Genomic DNA, 22,732 nt, shown 5'->3' with positions numbered 1-22,732 from the left:
TTTTTTTGGCCGCCGCGTGGCGTTCTTGTAATTGACGGGGACTTTTCATTAGGCAACCAAGCAAGGATACGAAAGGATGCGCAGTGGAGAACAGAAAAAAATCTTGAGAGCTACCCTTAAAATAAAAAAATTTCTTAAAAAAGCTGAGTGTGCCAGAGGTTTTTTTCTTCTATAATTTGTGGGTCCTTGGCTGCTACAAAAAAAGGAGGGAGGGAGGACGGACCCGGTGACTACGGCGGATGTTGGCGGCAGGCTCAATTTTTTATTCCACTCTGCTTGTTGCCAGCGGCTTCTTCGAAAGAAGCAGGGAATGGGAGGGAAATAAAATCGATGAAGTAATTTCTACTTAAGCAAGCAAGGGAAGGGATAAGGGAAGCTCCCAGCTCCCAGCTCGCAGAAGGGAGAAGATTTCTGCTCTTAAAGGCAGCTCCGAATTAGCCCAAAGCAAGAGTTGAGAGTAATAGTAATTTCAGTAATGGTGAAGACATGGCTAGCAGTTGACAGTCCTCATCCGATCCGATCCCTTCGATCTGTGTCCCACTCATTCCCAGAAAATATGCACTAGAGTGCTCCGCTACCCCCAAAGCAATACCACACAACACCTAATACACTCAGCACTCAACCCTAAAGTTTTTTTAGCTGGTTCTCTTAAATATAAAATTACACTATCAACATTAAGTTTAATACCCGCAAGTGGGGATGGGTGAACGAGTGGAAAATATAAAAAAAAGGAGACGGTTTGGGTGTGGGAGTTGACGGCGCGGCGTCAGCGACAAATTCAGAAGAGCAAGTTTCTGGCAACCGTTTTAAGTGCCAGGCCCACACAGAGGAAAGTGGCTGGCAGGGTTGTCTTTTAGTGGTGGGGGTATTCGGGTAAAAAAAATGTGCCACCCTGCAACGGAGGCAGGCGCAAGGAAAAATTCTATTGCTATTAAAAAATGTAAAAGCGAAAACAACGAAAATCGCGCGTGTAAAGCAAGAGTGGAGAATTTGAATAGCACCCACGCCGACGATGCCGCTAACCGCGCAGCCAGCGTTGACGTTGACGTTGGCGTTGGCGTTCAAGTCGACGTCAGGGGATAATGTGGAAAATTGTGTTGGGGTGCTTGTGGGTGCACCTCCCCTTACGCGGTACGCCGTACGCCGTACGCCTTACATTCAGCTCATTTGCAAAGGGTGAATGAAATTAACAGAAAGGAGAAGCAGGAAAAAAACGAAAGATATCGATGGAAGTTACCAAGCCGAACGCAGCTTTGAGGAATTAATCTCGGGGGGAGCAAAGGCCTGGGTACACAGAGTATGTTGGGTGCCCAGAGGGTATGTTGGAAGCTTTTGATTCCCCGAGTCGTGATTCTTCATCATCATTAACAGCCGACCGTGCATATATCTTCTATATACTCATGTGTGTATCTTCCCGTTCCGTTGGATATGTTCTCTGTTCGGTAAAAAGGGAATCTAAGTCGTCGACAACAACCCCGACACCAGGGTCTCGCTCTCACATGCCAGTTCAATTTCCTCATCAAACATGCTTTTAATTTTAAGAGCGCACGTCGAGGACATTGCCAAAGCCCTTTTCCACATCCCACCTCCCACACCCCCATCCCCATCCCCATCGCCCCAGCCATGTTCTTTTCCTTTTGGGATACACGTAGAAAGGAAGCCCTTCGCCGTCTTTCTCATTTGCAGACTTGCTCCAAGCAAAGGGGTTGGAGTTCGTTACCACCGCTGCTGATCGATATTTTAATTTTCCATTTCTCTTTCTATTTTTCAATGCGTTTCCTTAGCTTTGGCTTTTCGCATGGTTTTTTCTTTTTATCTCATTTGCTGCTTTGATTTTCCCGCAGAGGATGTTGACGATAATGATGATGTAGCTTGCCTTGCCCTGCCTGTGTTCGGCTCTATGTGTGGCATAGACATGTTGCCTTTTGTTCATTTGCATGGGTTTCATTAGGAGTCTTCTATATATGTATTTCCATCCATATCTGCATATCTTTCATTCTCTCAGCCCGTCTCAGCACCAGTACTCTTTCCCTGGGTGCTTTCTGTGTGGGGGAGTTGTTATTAAGTTTGCAATTTGCGCTTCCTATCTATGATTTTCTTTAATTTTTCCAGAAATATTTGCATCTGTATTGATGCGAGAGGTTACGGAATAGAGCTATAGGGATATATTGAAGGATTCTCTAGTTGTAGGCATAGAAGCTGTGCCCACACTCAAAGGACAGCGAAAAGCTTTTAGAGCTGATCTACGGTAAACTACCAAAACAATTACGCCAATTATGACAGTTATAAAAATTTGAAAGCTGCTACATAAAAACACCAACACAGAAGATACACGGCCAAATAAAATGAAAATGTTTTTGTTTCTGCGAAAATCAGCGTTAAAACACCAGTCAGGGGCATGTATGAGAGGGCATGGGAGATGCTGAGGTATGCTGGCGTCCTTCACCCACCCACTGCTAACCATAGCGAATAAAAATGTCATAAAATTTGAAAAGCAGGCGACAGACAGACAGACAGACAAGCAGCGAGGGGTGGTGGGTGGTGGGGAGCAGGGAGCAGGGAGCGCGGACTGACAAGCGATATGGGAACATACATATGCCTAGCGAGCATCAAGCAAGAAAGTGCAATTCCCCCGGTCCATGCCCGGGCTTGGGGTGGCGGTACCCCTCGGACAGACTCTGGTGCTTGTTCCAGTCGCTTCTACTAATGCAATTAGATGAGTGCCTTCGACGACGTTTCAGGGCACGCACACAAATTTTGTTAATGTGTTTCCTCGGTACAGGTAAGATGCATATGAATATTTTATAGTTCATAATACCAGACCAGGCCCGGCATTGCGATAAGCCAAGTTGGAGTTGAGGGGTGCTGCGACCCCACAGTCCACGAATATTATGTTTTAACGAATTAGATTTCAGTTTAAAATAATATCTGCGATATGGCCCAACTAATTTGTTGGAGGGCAAGACGCAGCATCTATTTTGGGTAAAGACCCAAGCCATCAGCCTCTTATTTGCTTTGGCTACACGCGCAAAGGCATAAATAAATCTCATTTGCGGAGACAGGAGTCGGGGGGCAGGCCTGGGCTGGGCTGGCCTGGCCTGGCCAGGGATGCCAAAGTTTGACCAATGGAAATTTGTTGATCTTTGGTACGTTGAAGTTTTTCTTACGCAGTCTGAAGATAAATGGCACTGAAATTAATTAAGTTGTTAATTTCCCATTAAGCACTATGGGCTGACCACGTAAGGCGCACAAACAACACAATGCAGCACATGTGGAGGTCACAGGATGGGGCTGGGGAGTGAGGGCTCCTGACAGCACTTGACAAAATTATGTGCCAGTGGCAACATTTAACCTTTCAGCGTTGTGGAAGAGGAACGAGAAAACACAAACAAGAGCCCGAGGCATCACCAGGGCCCCACCTCACCCCCATTCATCCTGAGCATTCACATATGTGAATATGTGGGCCGCAGGAGCAGCACGCGTCAACATTTAGTGCTGGTTCACGTTTACCCGCCGCCATACTCCTGTGGCCACATCACATGTGTGTTGTATTTGCATAAGAAATCTCGCACCAAAAGCATTACAAATCGTTGCCCTCACCCTCGCCCTCCCCCTCGCCCACACCTACCCACCGCACATACGGTTCACCCCCAATGGTAAAGGATTCGCATGACCTCGCACCAGAACCCACACACATCCATTCATTCTTCAATCCCCTTCGATTTGCTTTCTTTCTGACTCGGCTCTCGTCGCTAATAGAGCGTAATAAATGTCATGTTTCGCCAGGATCCGATCTGGCCGAGATACTCTTTTTTATGCTTTGTATTTCGATTGTTGCTGGCACTGAAAAGGGTCATACATACACGCACGAGTATGTGGGAAAAGAACCCTTCGCCCGCCCCTTTTTGCTGTAGGAATGAGCTGTTTATTTGATGATACAGCGAGGCACTTCGCAATGATTTTAGATTGATGATTGATAAATGGAGTTAACCTGCCTATCAGGGAATCTAGGACAAAGATTACCATCGCCAGATACATGAAAAATACTCATAATGAAATATGGCTAATTTGTTAGTATTGTGTTCGAGAATCCCAAAGCCAAAGGCTACTTTTGGACATTTTTGGGGAAAGCACGCCCTTCTTACACTTCTTCTCTAAGAACTGCCCCTCCCCCGACGTATTCTACAAATTGTAACTTATATCCAGCCAGAGAAAAAGCCAGAGATTCTTTTGAGCTGGGAGAGTGCTGGCAAGTGGTGTTGGGGAGAGCGAAAACCTTTTGTTTCTATCATTTCTCAATGCCCTCACTGCCCTTGTCGCTGTCAACTCTCCCCTTGTCCCCTTTGCACCACCCATCCAGTCACCTCCTTCATTATGGCCACGATATCATGCTCTGCTGTTGGTGCTACCGCTACTTTTGGCCTACGTGCTCTTTGCTTAATTTTAAACACCCCCTCATTTGCATAAATGAATTATTTTCAACCCCAAAGCGGCAACAACAAAAAAATTAAGATTGGAATACGGAGAAGGAGACGGAAGAAAATGAAAATGAAAATGAGAAACAAAGTGAAAGGCGAGACGAGAAATTGCTGTGCATGCGCAAATTTTTCAAGTAGAAGAGACGCAGATGAATGGGACAGAATGGCACTTAAAAGTAAGCTTAATGGGCAACTGGCCACGTCAAGAGTTCAGGCCATAAAAAGCCCAAAGAAAAACAACAAATTTCGATAAATTCTTGTGTTCTTGGCCCTCGCCTGATAACCGTTAAACACAAACAATTAAAAATGGCAGTTAGGAGGAAGCAAAGTACACAAAGGACGTAAAACTGCTTGAAGGCCAGGTGTGTGTGTCCCCCCACCCGCCTTTGTTACTCCCCTTACGCTCTCTTCAGCTCTTGGCATGAAATGACACAATTTCAATTTCAGTTTTTATACCAAAAAATACCAAAAAATGTCTCTCTAGAAAGGCAACACCGTGGTGCAACTGCGCTTCAACATCGTGCTATCCCTATCCCTATCCCTATCCCTTGATTGACCTGCTCTACTCCCCCCCATTCTGCACCCATACGGTTGTACGTAAGGTTGACAGTTTTTTCTTCCTTGTGTCCCTTTGCAGTCCTCTTTTTTTGCAGCATTTGTTTGTTTAGCAGCCAAATGTCAAGCGGGCGTTGGTTTTAGTTTTCCCATCCGCTTCATTGTGATCCCCTGATCCACAGTTGCAATTCCTTTCGGGCCCGCTCAAGAGTTACAGCCATTGTTCGGAGCAGGGTGCGTTGCACAAAATCCGTTAGCTATGTTTCTGTAATGCCCTAAATGAGCGTAAAATATTAGGCGAGATTGTGTTTAGGAGCATATTGGATGAGGTCCTTAATGGGTACCTGACTGTCCGGCCTGGCCTCCAATCAATCATTTGGGTTTGTCTCCAGACAATTGGAAGGTACTTTTCTTCTGTATTTCGTTGTGACGACTCGCAGGCAGATCCAATGAATTTCGAAAGGCTTTACATGCAAGAACATAGTATCTTTCCGAACTTGAGAAAACTATCTCCAATGCTACACGTATGTAAAACGAATTCTGTACAGGAATCCGGTTACTCAATACCTGCCAGGCCAGCTGCTTCTCCCTTTGATTATCTGCAAGTCGATCGATTATATACTCGTATCTTTCGATATAGATCCATCTTGTTTTGCATAATAACTGCGTATCAGCTTGAATAGTTTCGGCTGTCCTTCATTTGGCAGCAGTCGGGCGTGAGCATTAGAAATGTCGGCAGTCGATGGGAAAGGCAGGTGTTCTCCTCCTTCTTTTTTTGGCATGCAGCCGCTGCAATTTGAGACCCATTTCAATTTACAGTTGCATTGAAAAGGGACTGAGCACGCGGCAAGCGGAGGTGCAATTAGGACCAGGCATCATTTGAGTGGAAGTGATTAATGCCAGAGAAGTTTGAACGATGCCATCATCTTGTCCATCATCGTATTTCTCCGGGGTTCCGTCTCTCTTAACCAACCGAGCTCAGCGTGTAACTTTGCTTCATTTTCTTGGCTTCACTAAGAAAGTCCGTTTGAAAAACAAACTCCCATCAAAGAGGCTCACGAAACAACTCAAAAGCCAAGACAAGTGGGCAAAGCAGAATGCAAACTTGTAAGTCCTTTTTCGACAGCTGCTCTGGCTACCAGAGAGTATTTATATGGGTGGCGACCACGACCACGGCTCAACAAGAAAGTTCATTAAAATTATGCCCTTTTCTAATTTTTGAATTGCTCGATGGGTGGGGGGGAATAGCTGCGTGGGGGAGACCGCTCGATAGGCACTTGTTTTGCCTTCCTCCTTCTTTGCTTTTGACAATAATCACTGGACTGTTAATTTGTTTCGAGCACAATTTTTGGTTGCCTCTCTTTTTCCGTTCTTCCGCTTCTCCGTTTTTCTTTCCAGATGAAGAAACTTTGGCGCATGCAAATAAGTGAATCAAAGTTTTCGAAAACACAAACAACAACGTAAGAAAAACCGAACTTTTTAAAAATTCGAGAATTGGCTCTATGTGCAGAGCGGAGGGGTGGGGGTGAGGGTGTGGCACGCCCCAAGTACACCCTTATCAGCTGAAAAAGGGTTAGCTAGAACCTGAGTCCTCATTGGTTAACTGCTCTCTGTCCAGCCCTTGTCCGAGGGTTGAGAACAATGTGGAGCTTCAAAGGGTTAAACGCCTAAAACAAAGGACGTTCTGGCAATGTCGGTCATCGAATGAGCTCTCAAACCATCCCCTACTGCACTCACTTTCTCCTGATTTATCTCCGCCTTAGGTTCAGGCACAAGAAACAACCCTATCCAGAACGCAGTATACTTTTTCATAAAAATATGTTTTAAATCTATGAATTTCCAAGAGGAAAAGCCGTTCTTATGATTTGTAATAGATTTTTTAACTAAATGCCCGATAGAGTACACCTACCACATCCATTGCCAACAATGGGGTGTTTCCTCGCAATTCGATTGCAAGACCCTGTGTCCTCACAGGATTGCCGCCACCCAAACACCGTATTTCACATTTTTTAATATTGAGCACCCCCATCACTTAATTTATAACAAATGTCGTTGCTGTATTGTACAGTTTTTGTATTGTTACTCTGTCTGGCAATGTAAAAAAAGTTTTGCGCTTTTCCAAGGGTTGGCTCGGGGCAAATAATTTATGGCTCCCGTGTGTGCCCGTGCCCGTGCCCGTGCCCCCTTCTGTCTTTCGGTTCAACCAAGCTCCAACTCCCTTTCATTTTGTCTCTGTCTCTGCCTCAGCCTCACTCTTGTTCTTTCCTTCTTGCTAATCTGACATGAGCTTAATGAAAAAATCAGTGGAATTTGCGTCCTTCTTCTCGCGTTCAGTCCTCATTTGCGCTTGTGTGCGCTTTGCAATAATTTAAATTACTTAGAGCTGGGGTTCTTCATCAGTTTGTTGGTTTGTTGGGGAACGGAACAAGAGAACCTGATGAAAGTTTTCATGTACATAAATTTCCTTATATGTATGTATATACAAATATCCTTAGCGCTACAGCTACAAGAGCACAAGAGCTCCTCCAATACGCGGCACAGCAATTAAAATTTTCCATTTCATTCAACCGCAAACGCAAAAAGTTTTCACCATTCTGAGTTCTATACTTTGCTTTTCTTTCACTGATTTGTTTATTTGAAGTTTATCAAAACAAGAAGATGAATGGGATGAAAAGCAAGAAGAAAATGTGTTCCCTAACTGTGGTTAGCGGAAACTTCCACCAGCCCCATCCACGCTCCACCCTCCAACCTCCACCCATCCACCTATCCGCCATCCAGCCAATGGGGCCGTTCATTTACACTGTATTAAGTTTATCATAAACATGGCAACGGGTCTTCGGCCCAGACTTCCCCGACTAAAAATAGGCTGTCGAAGAGGAAGAAAAATTAAAGCGCCTGTCACTTGCAATTATTTTGCCCACAGGCTAAAATCCGCTTCACTTGTTCACCCCAAATAGCAAAATTAACTGAACTGATCCGTTCCGTTTGCCGAGTTAGTTGCTTTATTAATAGTGTTATATTTTGACTGTCACGATTAATTAATAGAGCAGTCCTCATCCCAAGATTTCTGCCTTTGAGAGTGTACATTAAGTATTACGAGCTGCAAATACAGTGGTATTATCATATTACTATTTGAACGAATAGGAGGCAAGCGGCACGCTTTTTATACCAAAATTCGAATACAAAAAATTACCCCACACACTGACTGCAGCTGCAGTTTATGCAAATGAGCTAAATCGGGAACGAAAAAGGGATAACAAAGGTGTCCTATGGTGGCACGTGATTTAATGTCCCGTCAGGGTTGCAATCAGAGGTTCCGCCGGCTGAATAAACGAATCTTAAATATGAATCGATTCCGGGTTCATTCCGTAGGTATGAAAGGCAAAATCAGCAAGCATTTGTAATTCAAGAGATGTTACAAAGTGCATTTCCATGAAAGGAAACTTCTTCGACTTTCCCTTGTATCCGTGTGTAGCACTCACTCTCCATTTTAAATGTGGGTCAAGTTGTTCATCGTTATTATTCAATCAAAGACAGCTTGGGCTTTTGGTCTTTCTATAAAGACTATATGCTTCGTGTTATTCTCTCGATGGACAGGTACATAGGTCCATAGGTAGATAGGTACGATTTCCGAAAACAACTTTTATATATTTTGAGTAGCGGGTATCTTTCCGTCGAAACACCTGACTTGGTTTGGATAACTGTGTTTTGATTTCCTAACTCCAAGCTCTCCAGAGACGTTAGACACACTAAGCTCATAATTTGAATGACACAAACAGGACCTAAAAGTAGATCCATCCGATGACCCATCCATCCACACTTCACGCATAACCTTTCCACCTTTTTGCTCCCCTCAGGTTCTTTGTGATTTACATTTATGTTCGATTCTCATTCAAATCCTAACCCCAATAACTTTTCAAGTGTGTTGCTGACACGTTTCGCACTTCTCTATATTCGCATTCGCATTATTTATACAACGAGAAGTGGAAATTGGACTGATGTTCTGGACACTTTTAAGTCCACGAAATGTCTACATTCGGTTCTCTATATGTTTCAGGACTTTTAATCATATGTATGTAAGAGTAAGTTGTGTATTTTCAGCACAATTTTGCAATGAAATAAAACGAATGCTCTGAAGACCAAATGAGGGACATTTCCCTTTCAAGCATGTTTTGAATCAAAGGGAAGTGAATTATTTTAAATATGAAGTAGGCTAAAATCAACTGGATATGCATTACTCTATACTCACACCGGAAAAATCAAGCATAAAAGTATACACAAATTGTTGTTAACAGAATGGGTACCTGCTTGGAGCGCTATTTCTGCCCCAACAAGCCGGTTTGCAGTACTGGGAGAAGGTCCACTTTCTACTTTCCTGGCGGCGGCTCCTATACTGGCTACTGGAAATGCAACCAGCACCAGGGCTGGGGCGTGAAGAAGACGGCAAAGCGAACTGCCAAGTACTTTTCTGACAAAAAGAAGCCCGATGGTCAGCTCGTCTATGAGGGTCATTGGGTGATGAACAAGCGGCAAGGCATTGGATCGATGCTACGCAAGCGTGGCGCAGAACTGCAGCTGATATATGCGGGGCTGTGGTTCGACGATATGAAGTGCGGCGAGGGCAAGCAGTTCTATCCCGATGGCTGTGTCTACTTTGGAGAATGGCTCAGGAATCGACGACATGGCCTTGGCATTCAATGGTACGCAGATGGGGGCATCTATGTGGGCGAGTGGGAGACTGGTTTCCGACATGGCTTGGGCGTCTTATTTTATGGTCTGTATGGCTTACAAGCATAATACGATTTCTTGCTTTAAAACTATCCCGAATTTCAGCTAATGGCAATCGTTACGAAGGTCACTTTGCGCGCGGATATAAAAATGGCGAGGGTGTGTTCTATCATATGCACACTGGTCAAATCCAGAAGGGAATGTGGGAAAATGATAATGCAAAGACATCCCTGATGCAGGATGAAGTCCTCATTCGACGCAATGACAAAGTCACTCCCTATCCGATAACACAGAATTATCTGAAATACCCCAACGAAATAATGCGCGAACTCTTCCAGAGATACAAGCCGTTCGGCGATAAGCCTCACCGTCGATTCAACGACAAGGTCAGTCTGGAATTCATTCACCACCGCCGACAGTATGCTTCCTTCGAGGAACGTATCGCCTCGCCGACTATGGTGGATCTCTATCCGGACTCTGGGTTTGTTTGCACTTGCGACTGCGCTCAGATAGCCAGAGGGGACACAAAAGTCAGCCAGACTTAAAATTGTTCTAACTGATATATGAACAACAGCTTAATGCTCAAAAGCAAACAAGTGGGAACCACATTTGGTCATATATATTTATTACAATGTTATATTTTTCTTGTCAAAATTCTCGAAGCTCAAGAAGGTTTAAGGGCTAGTAAAAATATAAGAGGAGCCTAATACAAATTGGTTATTAATTATTAACGTTCCATTTAGTTGTCATATAAATCTGCTTTCATTGTTCAATGTAAAGAATCGCAACCTTAGAACTTTAAGCCGACAGCGGGAGCTTTTCCACTAATGGCCACCAAAATACCTGCGCTTCGCCACTGCCCCATACCTCGGACAACGAAATGGGCCTGCCACGCCCGAAACAAAACCCAACCCACCCACCCAACCAACCAGCCAACCAACCCCAACAGACACCCAGGCACCCAGGCACCCACGTTTTCTACTTAATGATAAAAGAAAGGACATTAGCGAGCCTCGACGCATCTCCACGTTTCAAGCGTCTTTCAAGTGAAAAGCAAAGAATTAAAAAAAATTAACAAAAAAAAAGTCAGTAAAGAAAAGCGATGGTAAAAAGAAAGCAGACAAAAATGGGGACGCGCACAATGAAAGAAGAGCAAAAGATTTCCTCCCACCCCAACGCCCTTTCCACTGGCTAGCTCTCCATTTATCAAGTTGCTTTTATTTTGTTGCGCGGGCGTAGTTAAAAATTAATAAATGAAATTAATGCCGGCGACACTTCGCAAGGCATTGGCCAGCCAGCGCGGAAGCGAAGCTGAAGATGTTGCCAAGGCTTTCTTTGACTTGCCTCTGTTTACATCAAAAACATTTTCGTTTGAAATATTAAGCGCCTAAAAAGTCGATAATGCTTTTTTCTTGGCTGTGACAGCTGCGTCGCATGAATTTAATTAGGGCCACCCCAAATTTCCCTACAGAGGCAACACTTTTTCTTGGCCACGAGTCCAAGTCCAAGTCCAAGTCCAACGCAATTAACCGCCCATCCCCCGCCAAGACGAAAGTAAAAACTTTTACGAAAAAAAATCTCTGTAAATTCATCTTTGTCGTTGCCGGTGATTAATCACAAGCAGGAGCCGCGGTAAGAGCCGCGGAATACTGAAAGGGAACTACGTGCCCTGACCCATTGAACAGGTGTAATGTTGGAGAAGTGTGTGTGTGTGTGCTCCTTTAAACTGTCCCCCCGGCGCCGTTAGGCGGTGACTACACATTTTCAAAACTTTTAGCTTAATATGCAAAAACAGGGCAAGCTTCGTGGCGGATTAAAAAGTTTTCCCAGCTTCTCCAAAAGCCTCCACCAGCAAATGGAGTAGGGCATTAAGCGCCCTAAGGCAAATTAGTGTGTGGCAAGGCTGAGCTGACTGTACCTCCGAAGACTGGTACACGCAAGAGTATTGGTTTAATTTGTGTGGAATATTCACGATTGAAAATCGGAAATAAAAAATAGGATTACTCCGATTTCCAACATACAATATTTTATAATTTAATGCATTAAATACAATACTACAAGACTAACTAACATTTGATAATCAAAGTTCGTATTATTCGATCCTTATCAAATGCAACAGATCGAAAGAACACAACTTTTGTATACCCTTTCAGAGTTATTACTAATTTGAGAAGATGTTTGCCACGTCGGGAAGGAAGAGCCTCCGACCCTATGAAGTATCACCAATCACTAGAGCGGCTAAAAAGAATCCAAATCGGAGCACAATATCATATAGCATAGCATATGTACTATATTATTTCCATAAATCTTGAGAGTCTTAGTTTTCAAGTGTATTTCAATATCAAGGATGATCTAAAATACTACCAGCAGGGTTTTTCGATGCAAATGGCGGCTCAAATATGGATGGACCGAGTCCCGCTGAGGGTGAGGGAAAAGAAATCGGATTAATAATAGTCCTTCCAGGCGGGAACATTTCATCAAAGGTAGCGGTATCCAGGATTTCGTTGGCCACATCCAAAAACTTTTTAGATAGACCACGCTCCAGACCAGGAATAATTTCATTCAGATATAATTCCTGATTGCTATTGATGAGGGTGTTTCCCACTTCTCCCAAAATACGATCGCCGTTGAAGAGGTTTTCTAAGTTCAACTTAAAGTCCTTAAATTGTATGCGCATGGTCATCTTGGTGAACTTTACGTACTCTTGCCCGTCTCGCAGATAGCGAGTGCCACGCATCTTGACAAAAGCCTTAGCGTTTTCTATTTGATGGGTATCGTTTATATTGTAACAGGGGGTCTTTCCGTTTACTGAATGTTAGAACTCACCGGCGTATCCATGCATGTTTCCTCTTCCCTTAATATCCAAAAGCAGCAGATTAAGGTGCATAGAATACTTTCCCTTAAAGTCTATGCGCGGCAGAGTTATCCAAAGATCGTAGGATATCTGTGCTGGTTTGGCACTTCAATAAAGAGATAAATAGATTAATTGATGGATTCTTGACTAGCCATTAACTGTACCTACATAAGACGATCAATAATAAAGTTGCTGCCTCCACTAGCCTCGAGGTGTGTAAACACAGCCTGGAACTGACTACTTTGGCCGAGTTCTATGTTATCCAAAGACAGAGGCTCCAATGGTGGCGTTTTATATCCGTCTCCCAGATCCCCATGCATAAGTCGCGGCTTTATCTGGTACACTGCATTAATAATGCAGCGTTCTAGCTGAGGATCATCACGGGCACATGGTTTTATAGAGGAAGCTGTGGACGATTTAATACAAAAATTATTATGTGTTTTCGATTTTCGATTTTTTAATTAATGGAATAGTTTTAAAGTAATTTTTTTGTTTTTTGCTATAAATCAACCTTGTGGGTGTCAACAAACGGTAATTATATGCAAGTCAGGTGCTATCGACGCATTGCCCGACCAAACTGTTACGTGCGGCACAACAAAGACTTTTTCAAGGACATTGAATAAAATTTGTGACGTTAGTCGCTTCAATCGGAGAAGTACCCCGATCAAATCACAATTTCCGACCCAATCCACACAGCTTGACACTTACGTAACTTGGCGCCAGTCCAAGGACACATGGCCAACGACATCAGCAGCAACAGCAAACTGTTGCAAGACCAATCGGAGATCATCTTGGGACGAGCTGCTATAAAGCACTGCGAGTAGATCTGGTAATTGAAAGAACCGTTGCCGTTGCGCTCGACCGATCGACTAACTATTCGTCAAGTCTCACACTGTGCTTTTCATTGAATTAAGCGAGGTAAACTAAAGTCGCTCTGGCCGGGCGACAGTCTCTGCGCTTTTAAGGGGCGGCCGGCGGAAAGAAGCCAGAGCCGCGCGACAAGGCGTAGATATATTTGTATCTATTGGAAATTAAGCTCACATGCCACCAGCACAGGGGCTCAGGGGCACGTGAGTTGTCGCCTCGCATGTAAAGTTGAATTTATGTAGTTTTAAGTGAATTAAAACAAAAAACTCAAGTTGCTGCTGTAATGCTTAATAATAAATTCAGGCAAATCAGCTGCGGAAATTTGAATAATAAATTTGACTACCCTCCTCTGGGGGCGAAACACTTGACGCTCAACTTGTTAAATATGCGCAAATATAGCACAGAACTAGATTGAGAATCGCATCTACATCAATCACAAAAAATACAAAATGTTTATATTTTTCGATGCAAATGCTCAGTTCGCTAACGAAGCAAACAAGAGCAAGACAAAAGGTGCTGATGACGATGAGAGGAATCCTAAGGCTACATCCTACTACACTCTTTACACCCAGTAAAAAACGATGAATACAAGAAAAAACTAAAACAGAGAGGTTGAACTTTATTTTGTTTCGCACTTTGCTACAAAGTAATAATACTAATAAATTAATGATAATTATATTGAAAGCAATAAAAGCTTAAACACATATGTATCAGAATTTAAGTTCAATGTATTTTTATTGGAAAGCCCATCAAATGGGTTGCAACACAAAATTAATTTAATCCGGACATTCCATCACAGGGAACCAGTGCTCGTCAGAGCTGCTGGCACTATGAAAGTATGTATGTTAGCATATGTATTTGAGTTCTTAAACTGCAATGTAAGAAATGAATGTAAACAGAATATACATATATTTGAAACTAAGAGCTTCGTTTAGTCGATAATCCGAGGGAAAGCCTACAGTAATTGCGCACCCTCTCAGCTCAAATCAAAAGTTACCTGGTCATAAAACCTGCCACGCATTTCGATGATGGACCCATGGAAAAAAAAAGAAAACAGTTGGCAGACCATCAGAAAAAGCTGGCCCGCCTACCATCCCCTATCATACAACTTTTCTTTTATTTATGCCGTTTTCAAGAAAATAGAAACACATCAAATTTGTAACAAATTACATTTGATGCGTGTAATAAAAATCTCGCACAGCTGGCAAACGAAAATATTCTCTCTTGTACAGAAACAGGCGTTCACACCGCATTTTGGCCTAATTAAGTTTTCAAGTGCAATAAAATGATGGCTGGACCCTGCTATGATGTTGAGGGTGGGGTGAGTGGGCGGCAAAGTCTCTATTGCGTGCGGGCATCAAATTTGCGCACAAGTACATAAAACACAAGTTAAAAACTTAAATGGATTTACCTCAAAATGACGAAAAACAGTGATGAAGAAGATGATGGTCACAGTACACGCGTTGAGAGTATCCTCTCATGTCATGATTCAGTCAGAAATGGCATTTATTTCTTTCCAGAACGTAACAAACCGAGCCTACGCGGCTTTACCCCCGTATCGCGTTCCTGTGATTTACGCATGTCTTTTGTGCGCTGCTCGGTCAGACCTCTTTCCTCAGCTGACTCCTCCTCATTCGAAAGGCGAGTGGACTTTTTCGTTTGGCGCTTTTTAGTTCTGTTACGCAGCTTCGTTGTCTGAATGGTTTCAAGTTGCTCTTCATTGCTTTCCTGCTCATCATTGCTTTGTGGTTTGGCACTCTGTACTACTTTCGCTTTTTGACCCCGTCTACGCTTTGGTTGCGACTCCTCCGTATCACTGATAGGAGCTCGTCTCTGTCGTTGTCTCTTATTAGGGGCTTGTATTATTTCCGTCTCTGCCTCGTCTTCCTCATCATTGCTTGGATCATTAGAGTGATCAATATCCTCCATATCCTCTGTAGTGCAGTCATCTTCAGCTACCTCATGGGTGTCCGTTAAACTACGTTCTATTGCCGCTTTGAGATCAGTTGATTTGATATCAAAGTCCCGCATGGTTCCAAGATGCAGATAATCTGTTAGTCTATTAAAGGTTTTGGTCTTCTTAGACAATAGAATTATGTGCTTGTTGAAGTCCTCAATAACCATTATTACTTTGGGAATAAGGCGAGTCTCTCTCAGAACTTTTGCGCGCTGTGCTTGTACGTTGCGTGTCTTGATATGCTGATTGTCCTCATCGAGAGTATTAGCTTCTATGTAAGTAATAAGTTCATAGACATTGGCCGGCAGTTGCTTTCCTACTTCCCGAAGTAGCAGTTCGAATCTGTAAACAGTGAATATAATACTCGTACTGTGATAAATGTTTCCATGCTGGACTTACTTGGTGCTTCGCATGTTAGCGTTGCTGGCGTCTGATGTGCAGCAAGACAAATAGTGCCTTGTCAGGTTCTTAAGGCATATATAGTGCTGTATCAACAATTTCATTAGTCCATCCATAGACGATCCCAGAGGAATGCAGACATTGGTGAGAGCCAGTAGCGTGCGCGTAATATGAATTATTTGAGTGCAAATAGAACGCTCCATAACATCTAGATTTCCCCGCCAATAACTTTGATCTGATTCAGGCACTAGCTGACATTTGTAGCTTAAGTTGTTGGCCTTTACGACGAAATATTCTACATTTAGGAGCTGCTTCTGGACGGCAACATAGAGATTTTGCAAGCAGCTCTCAGCGGTGATTGTGCTTATCGACTTTAGACCTGGATCTGGGAGATCTATTGATATATTATCATTAAGAGCGCCAAGCACATGCCCCAATTGTCTGGCAATGCTTTCAAAAAAGGGACCCGAGTGCGTTTTCTGACGCTGTATAAATAGAAGGTTATGCACTAAGCCCATTTCGGGATTAACCAACTCGTGAGTACGACAAAAATTGAGGAGCCAAGAGTAGGACTCAGTTGCCGCACGCTCTCCATAATCTATATGGTCAAACAGAATTTCCAATGACTCCAGAAGGTATACCGGCAATTTCGCGATAAAGGTATCTTTGTTAAGTGAGTCATCACTGGCAAACTCTTTCATAAACTCGTCCAACACATCCTGGACAACGTACGTCACTGCTTTGCTTCTGTTCAGGGATGCCATATCTACGATTAATAAAACGTTATTAGTTTATAAGAGTTCTGCTTCAAAAATAGTTTTTCATTCGTCTTACCAAATCCCTTGACATATTCTTTGAACTTCTTGCTATAGGTTTCGTGGGCTGTTCGCAGGCACTCAACAAAACATTGAGCCGCCAGAGAGGATGTCTGCATGTCAAAGTCTCGCCACAGCTCAGGCAACCGTCGAATGCAGCGCTCGTAAATAATCTTGGTGATGTCTGTTAACTGCTTAAAGGTACGTTTGCTGTAAGCTAGTTGCTTGTAATCAGGTTCAAGCCGAATGTTTTTCACTTTTTCGGCGGTAATCTGCACAACATAACGAACCAGGGACTCGTTGGACCGCAACTGAATGGTTTTCTCAGACGCGGCAAATGGAACGACGTCACTGAAAAGTAATTTTCAAAACATGTACATTGGAATCGGCGCAGTCGAAATGGCACTCACTCGAGGAGTAGATGAAGAAGCTTATCCAATATAGACAAGTCCCATATATTCTCAGGTTGTGTGCACATGCTCTTCATTGGGATTCCATTTACAGTAAGATTGAAAATGGAAGTTGTGGTATCATTGCTGACAGTTTTCTTTGATTGTTTCTGTAGCTTCTTGGAGGAGCCAGCCAAAGTCTTAAGATCGTCTAATAACTTGCAATGCTGCTTAAATAGGGGCAGAACTTGGCATATGGCATCGTTGCTTGGCTTGGAGCTGAGCAATAAGTGGGAAACGATTCCTTCAATAAGATTGAGTTGTTGCAGAACTAGAGCGCATTTCAGGTGGGTGGCTGGAGGGGACTGGGAAAATATGTATGAATGAATTAGTTGATTTCATGAATTATGAGACAACGTTAAACTTACAACGTCGTCTATTGGCAATCTGTTGGCCACCATTCGTTGCACGCATAAGGCCAGGAGACGACTTATCTCACGTGTGTCATAGCCGGAAGGGGCACGCTCAAAGGTTACCAAGCAGTTAGCCACGAATTGAACCAACTTTCCCAGGTTATCTTTAAGCTGAATTTCCATATGTTGTTGATCGCTGGCAGTGACCAGCTGATCGTACCGTATACGAAATACTGTGTCTAAATCGTCGCCAGCCTCCTCTGCAGAGGGAGTGTCAAAAAAGCTTCGAAAATGCCAATCAATCACTTGCAAGACGTGAGGCACAAGCTTTGCATTTAGCTCCACGGCCCGTTGCAGATCTGTGAGAGGTACATTCCAAAATAATCAGAAGAATATCGGCTGTATGCACTTCGGTTACTTACTTTCATAAAGCGTACATCGTATGTCGAACTGCTGCTGCAAACAATTTCGCAGCATTCCTATAATTTCCAGAGTAAGCATGTCGAAATTGCGCTGCGGATTGCTTCGACTTCCTAGGCTATTTTGTGTCATCATTGAGTACCCGGAAATGCTCTGCTGAGTACAGAAACTGGTTGCACTGGAGGTCTGACGCAGTGCGTTACTGTTGTTAAGCTGTTTAAGGATCATGCAAAATCCGTAAATGGCCATCCGACGTTTTTGCATGCCGCTAGATATTATTAATGGCATAATAATGAATTATTAGAAATGACAAAGGCTATAAAATATATAACGATTTTTGATTGATTGGGTCTGGTACCCACCTAGAACCCATTGCTTTGCACAGCACATCAATCAGGGCATCCCGAACTCGATTCGAAATCTTCAGCAGGGGCAAAAGAAAGTTCATCATGCGCATGGCTTGTTCTCCAGGCAGCTTTAACAAAATGAATAGTTTGTTAATAGAAGAATACAAATATACATGTATTTGAATGACTTGCCCATAGCATATGCTCCATAACTGTTTGGATGGTTTTAGTGCATTCGGAGACGGTGTACGTGTCAGCTACACTTAATAGTGTTAAACATTCTAGAAAAAATACATAGTTATTTAAGAATTATTATGGGGAATCCAATACCAACCCGAAAACTGGTTTTGATCTTGATGTACAATCATCCACTCAGAGAGGAGTCTAATGATACCTTGCCCAAATATGAAACGTTTGCGAATGAACTTTGTTAAAAAAGTAATTGCTAGAGTATGCATTTTGGGCGAATGCGATTTAAGCAGAAAAAATACTAGGTGGACTAGTCCTGGTGTGATCACATCTTTTCCATCTTTGTTCTGATCTATGAGCACCGTTAAGACCTGCTGCAAGTCGACTTGTTTGCGCTGTAACGAATCACGATACCAAACGGAATAGTCTGCCAACGTTATCTCTTCTTCATTATTCTTTATGACATTTCGCAAGAATGGCAGCAAAATGGATCGAGAGATGCGCGCAGTTTCTGGATCACGATTCACGCTTGTCATCGAAATAATGGCGCTGAGCATGAATGGCGTGAGAATGACATCGGGCAAATGCGAGAAGTTCTGCAAATACAACTTAACATTAGAATTCATTCAATTTAGGAGAGCCCATATTCACCCTCAACATTATAGCCAGATGTTTCTCAGTTAGCTTATACATAGTACAGTAATTCAAATGATGGAGTATAGTCTCTTCGGCCTCCCGCAGCTCTTTGTCCGAAAATGGATCTGATGGTACAAATTAACAAATTATAGAAAGATACACAGTAAATTATTGAAATAATTAGCCGAACCTATGCTGTCGAAATCTGTAGAATTGCTGCTCATGTCTGAGAACAAGCGCTTATAGTAATTGCGTTGAAAATACTTCTCCAATGCCAGCAGCGGTACAATCAGTTGTGAGGCATTTTGGCACATCGAAAAGAGCTGGAAGCACAGAGCTGGTAGCTCCATTGGCGATAGCTCCTGCAGAGCCCCGGAGAACTTGTTTAAAACGGTCAAAATTTCTCCGTTGCTGAGATTTATGGCCCTAAAAAAACGAAAATTTCAGTAGAATTTTTTAGCATTATATGGGCGCAACTTACTTGAACATGTCAGCAATGGGGGTCAGGATTGAAGACGGCCATCGCATGGTACATATACTTTTCACGGTGTTGTTTCTATACTCGGTTCCATCGGTTCCCACCCCATTTAGTATAAAACGTGGAGTTGCCGAAAGCAGAGCCAGTGAATCTGGCAACAAATCCTTCCAACCAACGCACTTGGCGTCTCCCTGTCGCATGCCATCCACACAGTGCTCAATAATCCAAGCCAGTTCATCAGCAGAGAAGGTGGGCAAGTCCTGGGCCAATCGTGTGATCAAATCGAAGGATTGTTTGTAGTTCAGCTCTATACTACGCAGCCCATCCATAAAACATTGGACGAGGGCGAACCGTTTCTTCTTGGACTCCTCGCTCTCAGTGTCGCAGGCCAGCAGAAAGTAGTTCCAGAAATTGATACCTTCACTTCGGGATATCGTGGCATTCAGAGTGTCTGTTAACTGGTGAAACAATATTAGTCGATGGGGAGCATGCCAGACGCGGTGCTAGGCAGCACGTCTATGGTAAGGACGACTTGTTGATGCCTTGCACACACAATTTGAGACCTACCTGTTTTACTGAAGTGTTTTTAATAAGCAACTCCAGTTCATCTCTCTGCCCTCTTTCGCCGTACTTTCGCACCTGCAGCTCCAGTGAATCCCGCGACATTTTTTCGCAATTTTTTAACAAATTTAACAAATTTATAAATTGAAAAATAAAATCCGCGCCGGCTGGCTTGCTCAGAAATATACCGAAATACACTTCACAGTTTCAAAACATACCAATTATATACCAAACTCCATCATACTCCTCGTTTTGTGTATTCGGTTCAATATTACTAGATAGCTGGGACCCCCATCCTTGAAAAAATAATTGTATCCGATTGATGAATCTACTCTTAGCAAGATTGTTTAATTCTAAGGACACCTTTTGTTTTATTGCTTACAAAATTAAAAATTCTGCATTGCTGCATTGGGCAAGAGGGTGACTCCATAGCGTGTCTTGAAAAATACCAAAAAAAGCATACAAATTTGCAAGGTGTGTGAGCTAGACATGGTGTTTAAAAAAAATAAAGAATAAAATATATTTAAAAATAGTAAAATCGTGACATATGTGTATAGAGGTTCATATTTATGTTAATGCGCTTAAATTATATCTTTCCCCTATTAATTTGCTCATCAATAATGAAAGACCCAGAAATGATATTGGAATTAAAAAACAGTACACTACAAATTTTGACAAGAAAATTCAATTCAAAAGGTTCCCGCCAAAACCAACTGCGTGTCTGTTGAGTTTCAAAATATTTGCCAAAGGAAGCAAATTGTTTATTTTATCGTTTGGCTAATCGGCGTTTCACATCTCTCAAAAATGCCCATGGTTCCCCATTATGCGCCTAGTTTACATTAATTATAATGTAATGAAAAAGTGAACAGATCTTGCTTTCCTCGTCAAACATTTGGTCTTGGGGGACACTTTTAATATTTTCTTTAGAACTAGCTAGTCGGTTGTTTCCATTTTTAGAACAAATTTCTCCATTATAGCATTAAGCCGCTTGCGCTCCTTGAGCTGTTGCTGCATTAGGTCTGAGATCTGTGTGCCTAGAGCCAAAAGCGCGTCCGTATTGGCTTCTGTGCGCTGGGCGTTCAAGCGAGTCTGTCTATTCATGCTCCGCAGCTCCTTTGCAATGTCCATTAACATCGGCACCGTGCTCTCTTGTTCAATTTCTAATGCATTTATATCATTTACCAGCTTGCGCTTTTTGGCAGACGGAGTTTGCGAAGTGCTAGTGTGCTGCTCCAATTTCACACTCATACGTCTGTCACTAATCCGGCTGTAGCAGTCATCTTCTTCCTCATCATCTTTCCATAAAAAAAAAATTGTACATAAATTTGTTTCGGCTTGATATTTTTGTCTTACCGTCATCTGTGGCTGTGACCTCGTCGTTGTCGGTCTTAATGTCCTGCAGTTGCAAACTGTTGGAAATCTCTTGACGTGCCTTTGGACGAGATTCGACTACTCTGTCGGACATATCATACAAGTCACAGATCACGGCCACTGCATCCTCTAGAGCAGTGAGTGTATCCTGATACAGCGAGCCTTTGCCGCTGGCATTTGAATCTTCCAGCCTGTTATTGGTAATCTTTTTACGAATGCAGCTTTTCCAATCTTTCCATACCTATCAAGAGCCAAGTGAGATGACGGAACACAGCGCGATTGCTCGGCACTTACTCTTTTCCACTCACAAACTTCTTTGACTGGCGGACCCACGCTATTTAACTCCTTTGAAAGCCGCTTCCAGGCGGCCTCAGCTGCAAGCTTATCACCCTTGAGGTAGTTTTTGGCTATCATTGGGTGTCTCTCCATAAATGCGATGAATATGGCATCTTGCTGCGCAGTTCTGTGTTTGCCCCTGTATACAATGAGGTCGTAAGTACAAATTTTTACAAACATTTTCAACATTATTTACATTTCCCGTGGTTTTTTGTTTGACTGCTTGGTCGGTTTGGCCGCTGGATTCGTTGTCACAACTCCGTGTTTTTGTATCTATTAGCAGGAATAGGACCAACTTTTACGCCCACTATCTCCACCACTCCAAGCAGCACAGCCTGCAGCGCACGGGGAGGGGACAATCCGGCGTTCACTTCAGCACTAGCAGGGGCTTTAATCCATCCAGATTTAGATAAATCGAGCTATCACTAGAGTATTTATTTATTTATTTATTTACAAAATATTTATTTACCTTCGTGATGTAAAAAAAACATCGATGCAAGCGTCTTAGCCCACTAAAGCCACCTGTATTTAAATAGTTCAACTACTTGAGGTAAATGGCGGAAAATATTACTGATTGTAAATTCTTCTTGAGGATTCATGCCATCTCTACTATAAACTTAAAAAAAAACCACGATATTTTTCAGCTGAACTGCGCTAAAATGATTAAATTTTCATTATTTTCAGTGGAAAATTGAAATACCCCCTTGGCTTGTAATAGGTTAATCGTTCTCCGTCAGGGTTGGAAACCATATTCCTCATATTCTTTGTTCCGTCGAATATTACTAGCTATATAGAACATTTAGCCATGCCCACATAATTTTATACGATTAAGGAATCAATTTTCTACTTAACTGGCTTATTTTTATTACTTGCTTTTATTGCAATTTGCGTAAAAAGAGGTTTTATCGAAATAAGTCAAACAAAAAGCAAGTAGCGAAA

At 42.8% G+C, this 22,732-nt stretch overlaps 4 protein-coding genes across 4 annotated transcripts; 1 reads left to right on the top strand and 3 right to left on the bottom strand.

The window, feature by feature from the left end:
- Positions 1-9,251: 9,251 nt before the first annotated feature.
- On the top strand, positions 9,252-10,492 carry LOC4804622 (MORN repeat-containing protein 3). The gene is made up of 2 exons (XM_001361118.4): positions 9,252-9,807; positions 9,867-10,492. Exons 1-2 carry the CDS (start codon positions 9,330-9,332, stop codon positions 10,304-10,306), a joined length of 918 nt encoding a protein of 305 aa, XP_001361155.2. The 5' UTR covers positions 9,252-9,329; the 3' UTR covers positions 10,307-10,492.
- Positions 10,493-12,028: 1,536 nt separating this feature from the next.
- Jhbp10 (Juvenile hormone binding protein 10) lies at positions 12,029-13,496 on the bottom strand. Its single transcript, XM_002138551.4, has 4 exons — positions 13,324-13,496; positions 12,784-13,021; positions 12,588-12,721; positions 12,029-12,521 (listed from the first exon to the last, which is right to left on the bottom strand). The coding sequence occupies exons 1-4, from the start codon at positions 13,403-13,405 to the stop codon at positions 12,103-12,105; spliced, it is 873 nt and encodes a 290-aa protein (XP_002138587.4). The 5' UTR covers positions 13,406-13,496; the 3' UTR covers positions 12,029-12,102.
- A 1,474-nt stretch (positions 13,497-14,970) lies between these two features.
- FANCI (Fanconi anemia complementation group I) lies at positions 14,971-20,242 on the bottom strand. The gene is made up of 13 exons (XM_002138550.4): positions 20,093-20,242; positions 19,529-19,983; positions 19,238-19,473; positions 19,063-19,172; positions 18,557-19,007; positions 18,415-18,503; positions 18,238-18,350; positions 17,878-18,143; positions 17,471-17,814; positions 17,064-17,407; positions 16,673-17,004; positions 15,839-16,604; positions 14,971-15,781 (listed from the first exon to the last, which is right to left on the bottom strand). The coding sequence occupies exons 1-13, from the start codon at positions 20,189-20,191 to the stop codon at positions 14,989-14,991; spliced, it is 4,398 nt and encodes a 1,465-aa protein (XP_002138586.3). The 5' UTR covers positions 20,192-20,242; the 3' UTR covers positions 14,971-14,988.
- Positions 20,243-20,806: 564 nt separating this feature from the next.
- LOC4804621 (uncharacterized) lies at positions 20,807-22,228 on the bottom strand. The gene is made up of 4 exons (XM_033378673.1): positions 21,990-22,228; positions 21,752-21,932; positions 21,440-21,698; positions 20,807-21,381 (listed from the first exon to the last, which is right to left on the bottom strand). Coding segments are annotated over exons 1-4 (804 nt in total). The 5' UTR covers positions 21,992-22,228; the 3' UTR covers positions 20,807-21,019.
- Positions 22,229-22,732: the final 504 nt, after the last annotated feature.

Source organism: Drosophila pseudoobscura, chromosome 3 (genome assembly GCF_009870125.1).
Source record: "Drosophila pseudoobscura strain MV-25-SWS-2005 chromosome 3, UCI_Dpse_MV25, whole genome shotgun sequence".
Taxonomy (NCBI): Eukaryota; Metazoa; Arthropoda; class Insecta; order Diptera; family Drosophilidae; genus Drosophila; species Drosophila pseudoobscura.
This window is presented reverse-complemented; position numbering and strand designations above follow the sequence as displayed.

What these genes read in the sequence shown, in the direction of transcription:
- FANCI (XM_002138550.4), bottom strand. Translation starts at nt 20,191, where the DNA reads ATGTCGCGGGATTCACTGGAGCTGCAGGTGCGAAAGTACGGCGAAAGA. An exon ending in ATCTGGCTATAATGTTGAGG is followed by an intron (nt 19,008 to 19,062) that starts GTGAATATGGGC and finishes TTGTATTTGCAG; the next exon opens with AACTTCTCGCATTTGCCCGA. An exon ending in TGCAAAGCAATGGGTTCTAG is followed by an intron (nt 18,144 to 18,237) that starts GTGGGTACCAGA and finishes AATAATATCTAG; the next exon opens with CGGCATGCAAAAACGTCGGA.
- LOC4804621 (XM_033378673.1), bottom strand. An exon ending in AAGTTTGTGAGTGGAAAAGA is followed by an intron (nt 21,699 to 21,751) that starts GTAAGTGCCGAG and finishes GGCTCTTGATAG; the next exon opens with GTATGGAAAGATTGGAAAAG. An exon ending in GGTCACAGCCACAGATGACG is followed by an intron (nt 21,382 to 21,439) that starts GTAAGACAAAAA and finishes TTTTATGGAAAG; the next exon opens with ATGATGAGGAAGAAGATGAC.
- Jhbp10 (XM_002138551.4), bottom strand. Translation starts at nt 13,405, where the DNA reads ATGATCTCCGATTGGTCTTGCAACAGTTTGCTGTTGCTGCTGATGTCG. An exon ending in TTGGACTGGCGCCAAGTTAC is followed by an intron (nt 13,022 to 13,323) that starts GTAAGTGTCAAG and finishes AATCGTCCACAG; the next exon opens with CTTCCTCTATAAAACCATGT. An exon ending in TTTATTATTGATCGTCTTAT is followed by an intron (nt 12,722 to 12,783) that starts GTAGGTACAGTT and finishes TCTTTATTGAAG; the next exon opens with TGCCAAACCAGCACAGATAT.
- LOC4804622 (XM_001361118.4), top strand. Translation starts at nt 9,330, where the DNA reads ATGGGTACCTGCTTGGAGCGCTATTTCTGCCCCAACAAGCCGGTTTGC. An exon ending in CTTGGGCGTCTTATTTTATG is followed by an intron (nt 9,808 to 9,866) that starts GTCTGTATGGCT and finishes CCCGAATTTCAG; the next exon opens with CTAATGGCAATCGTTACGAA.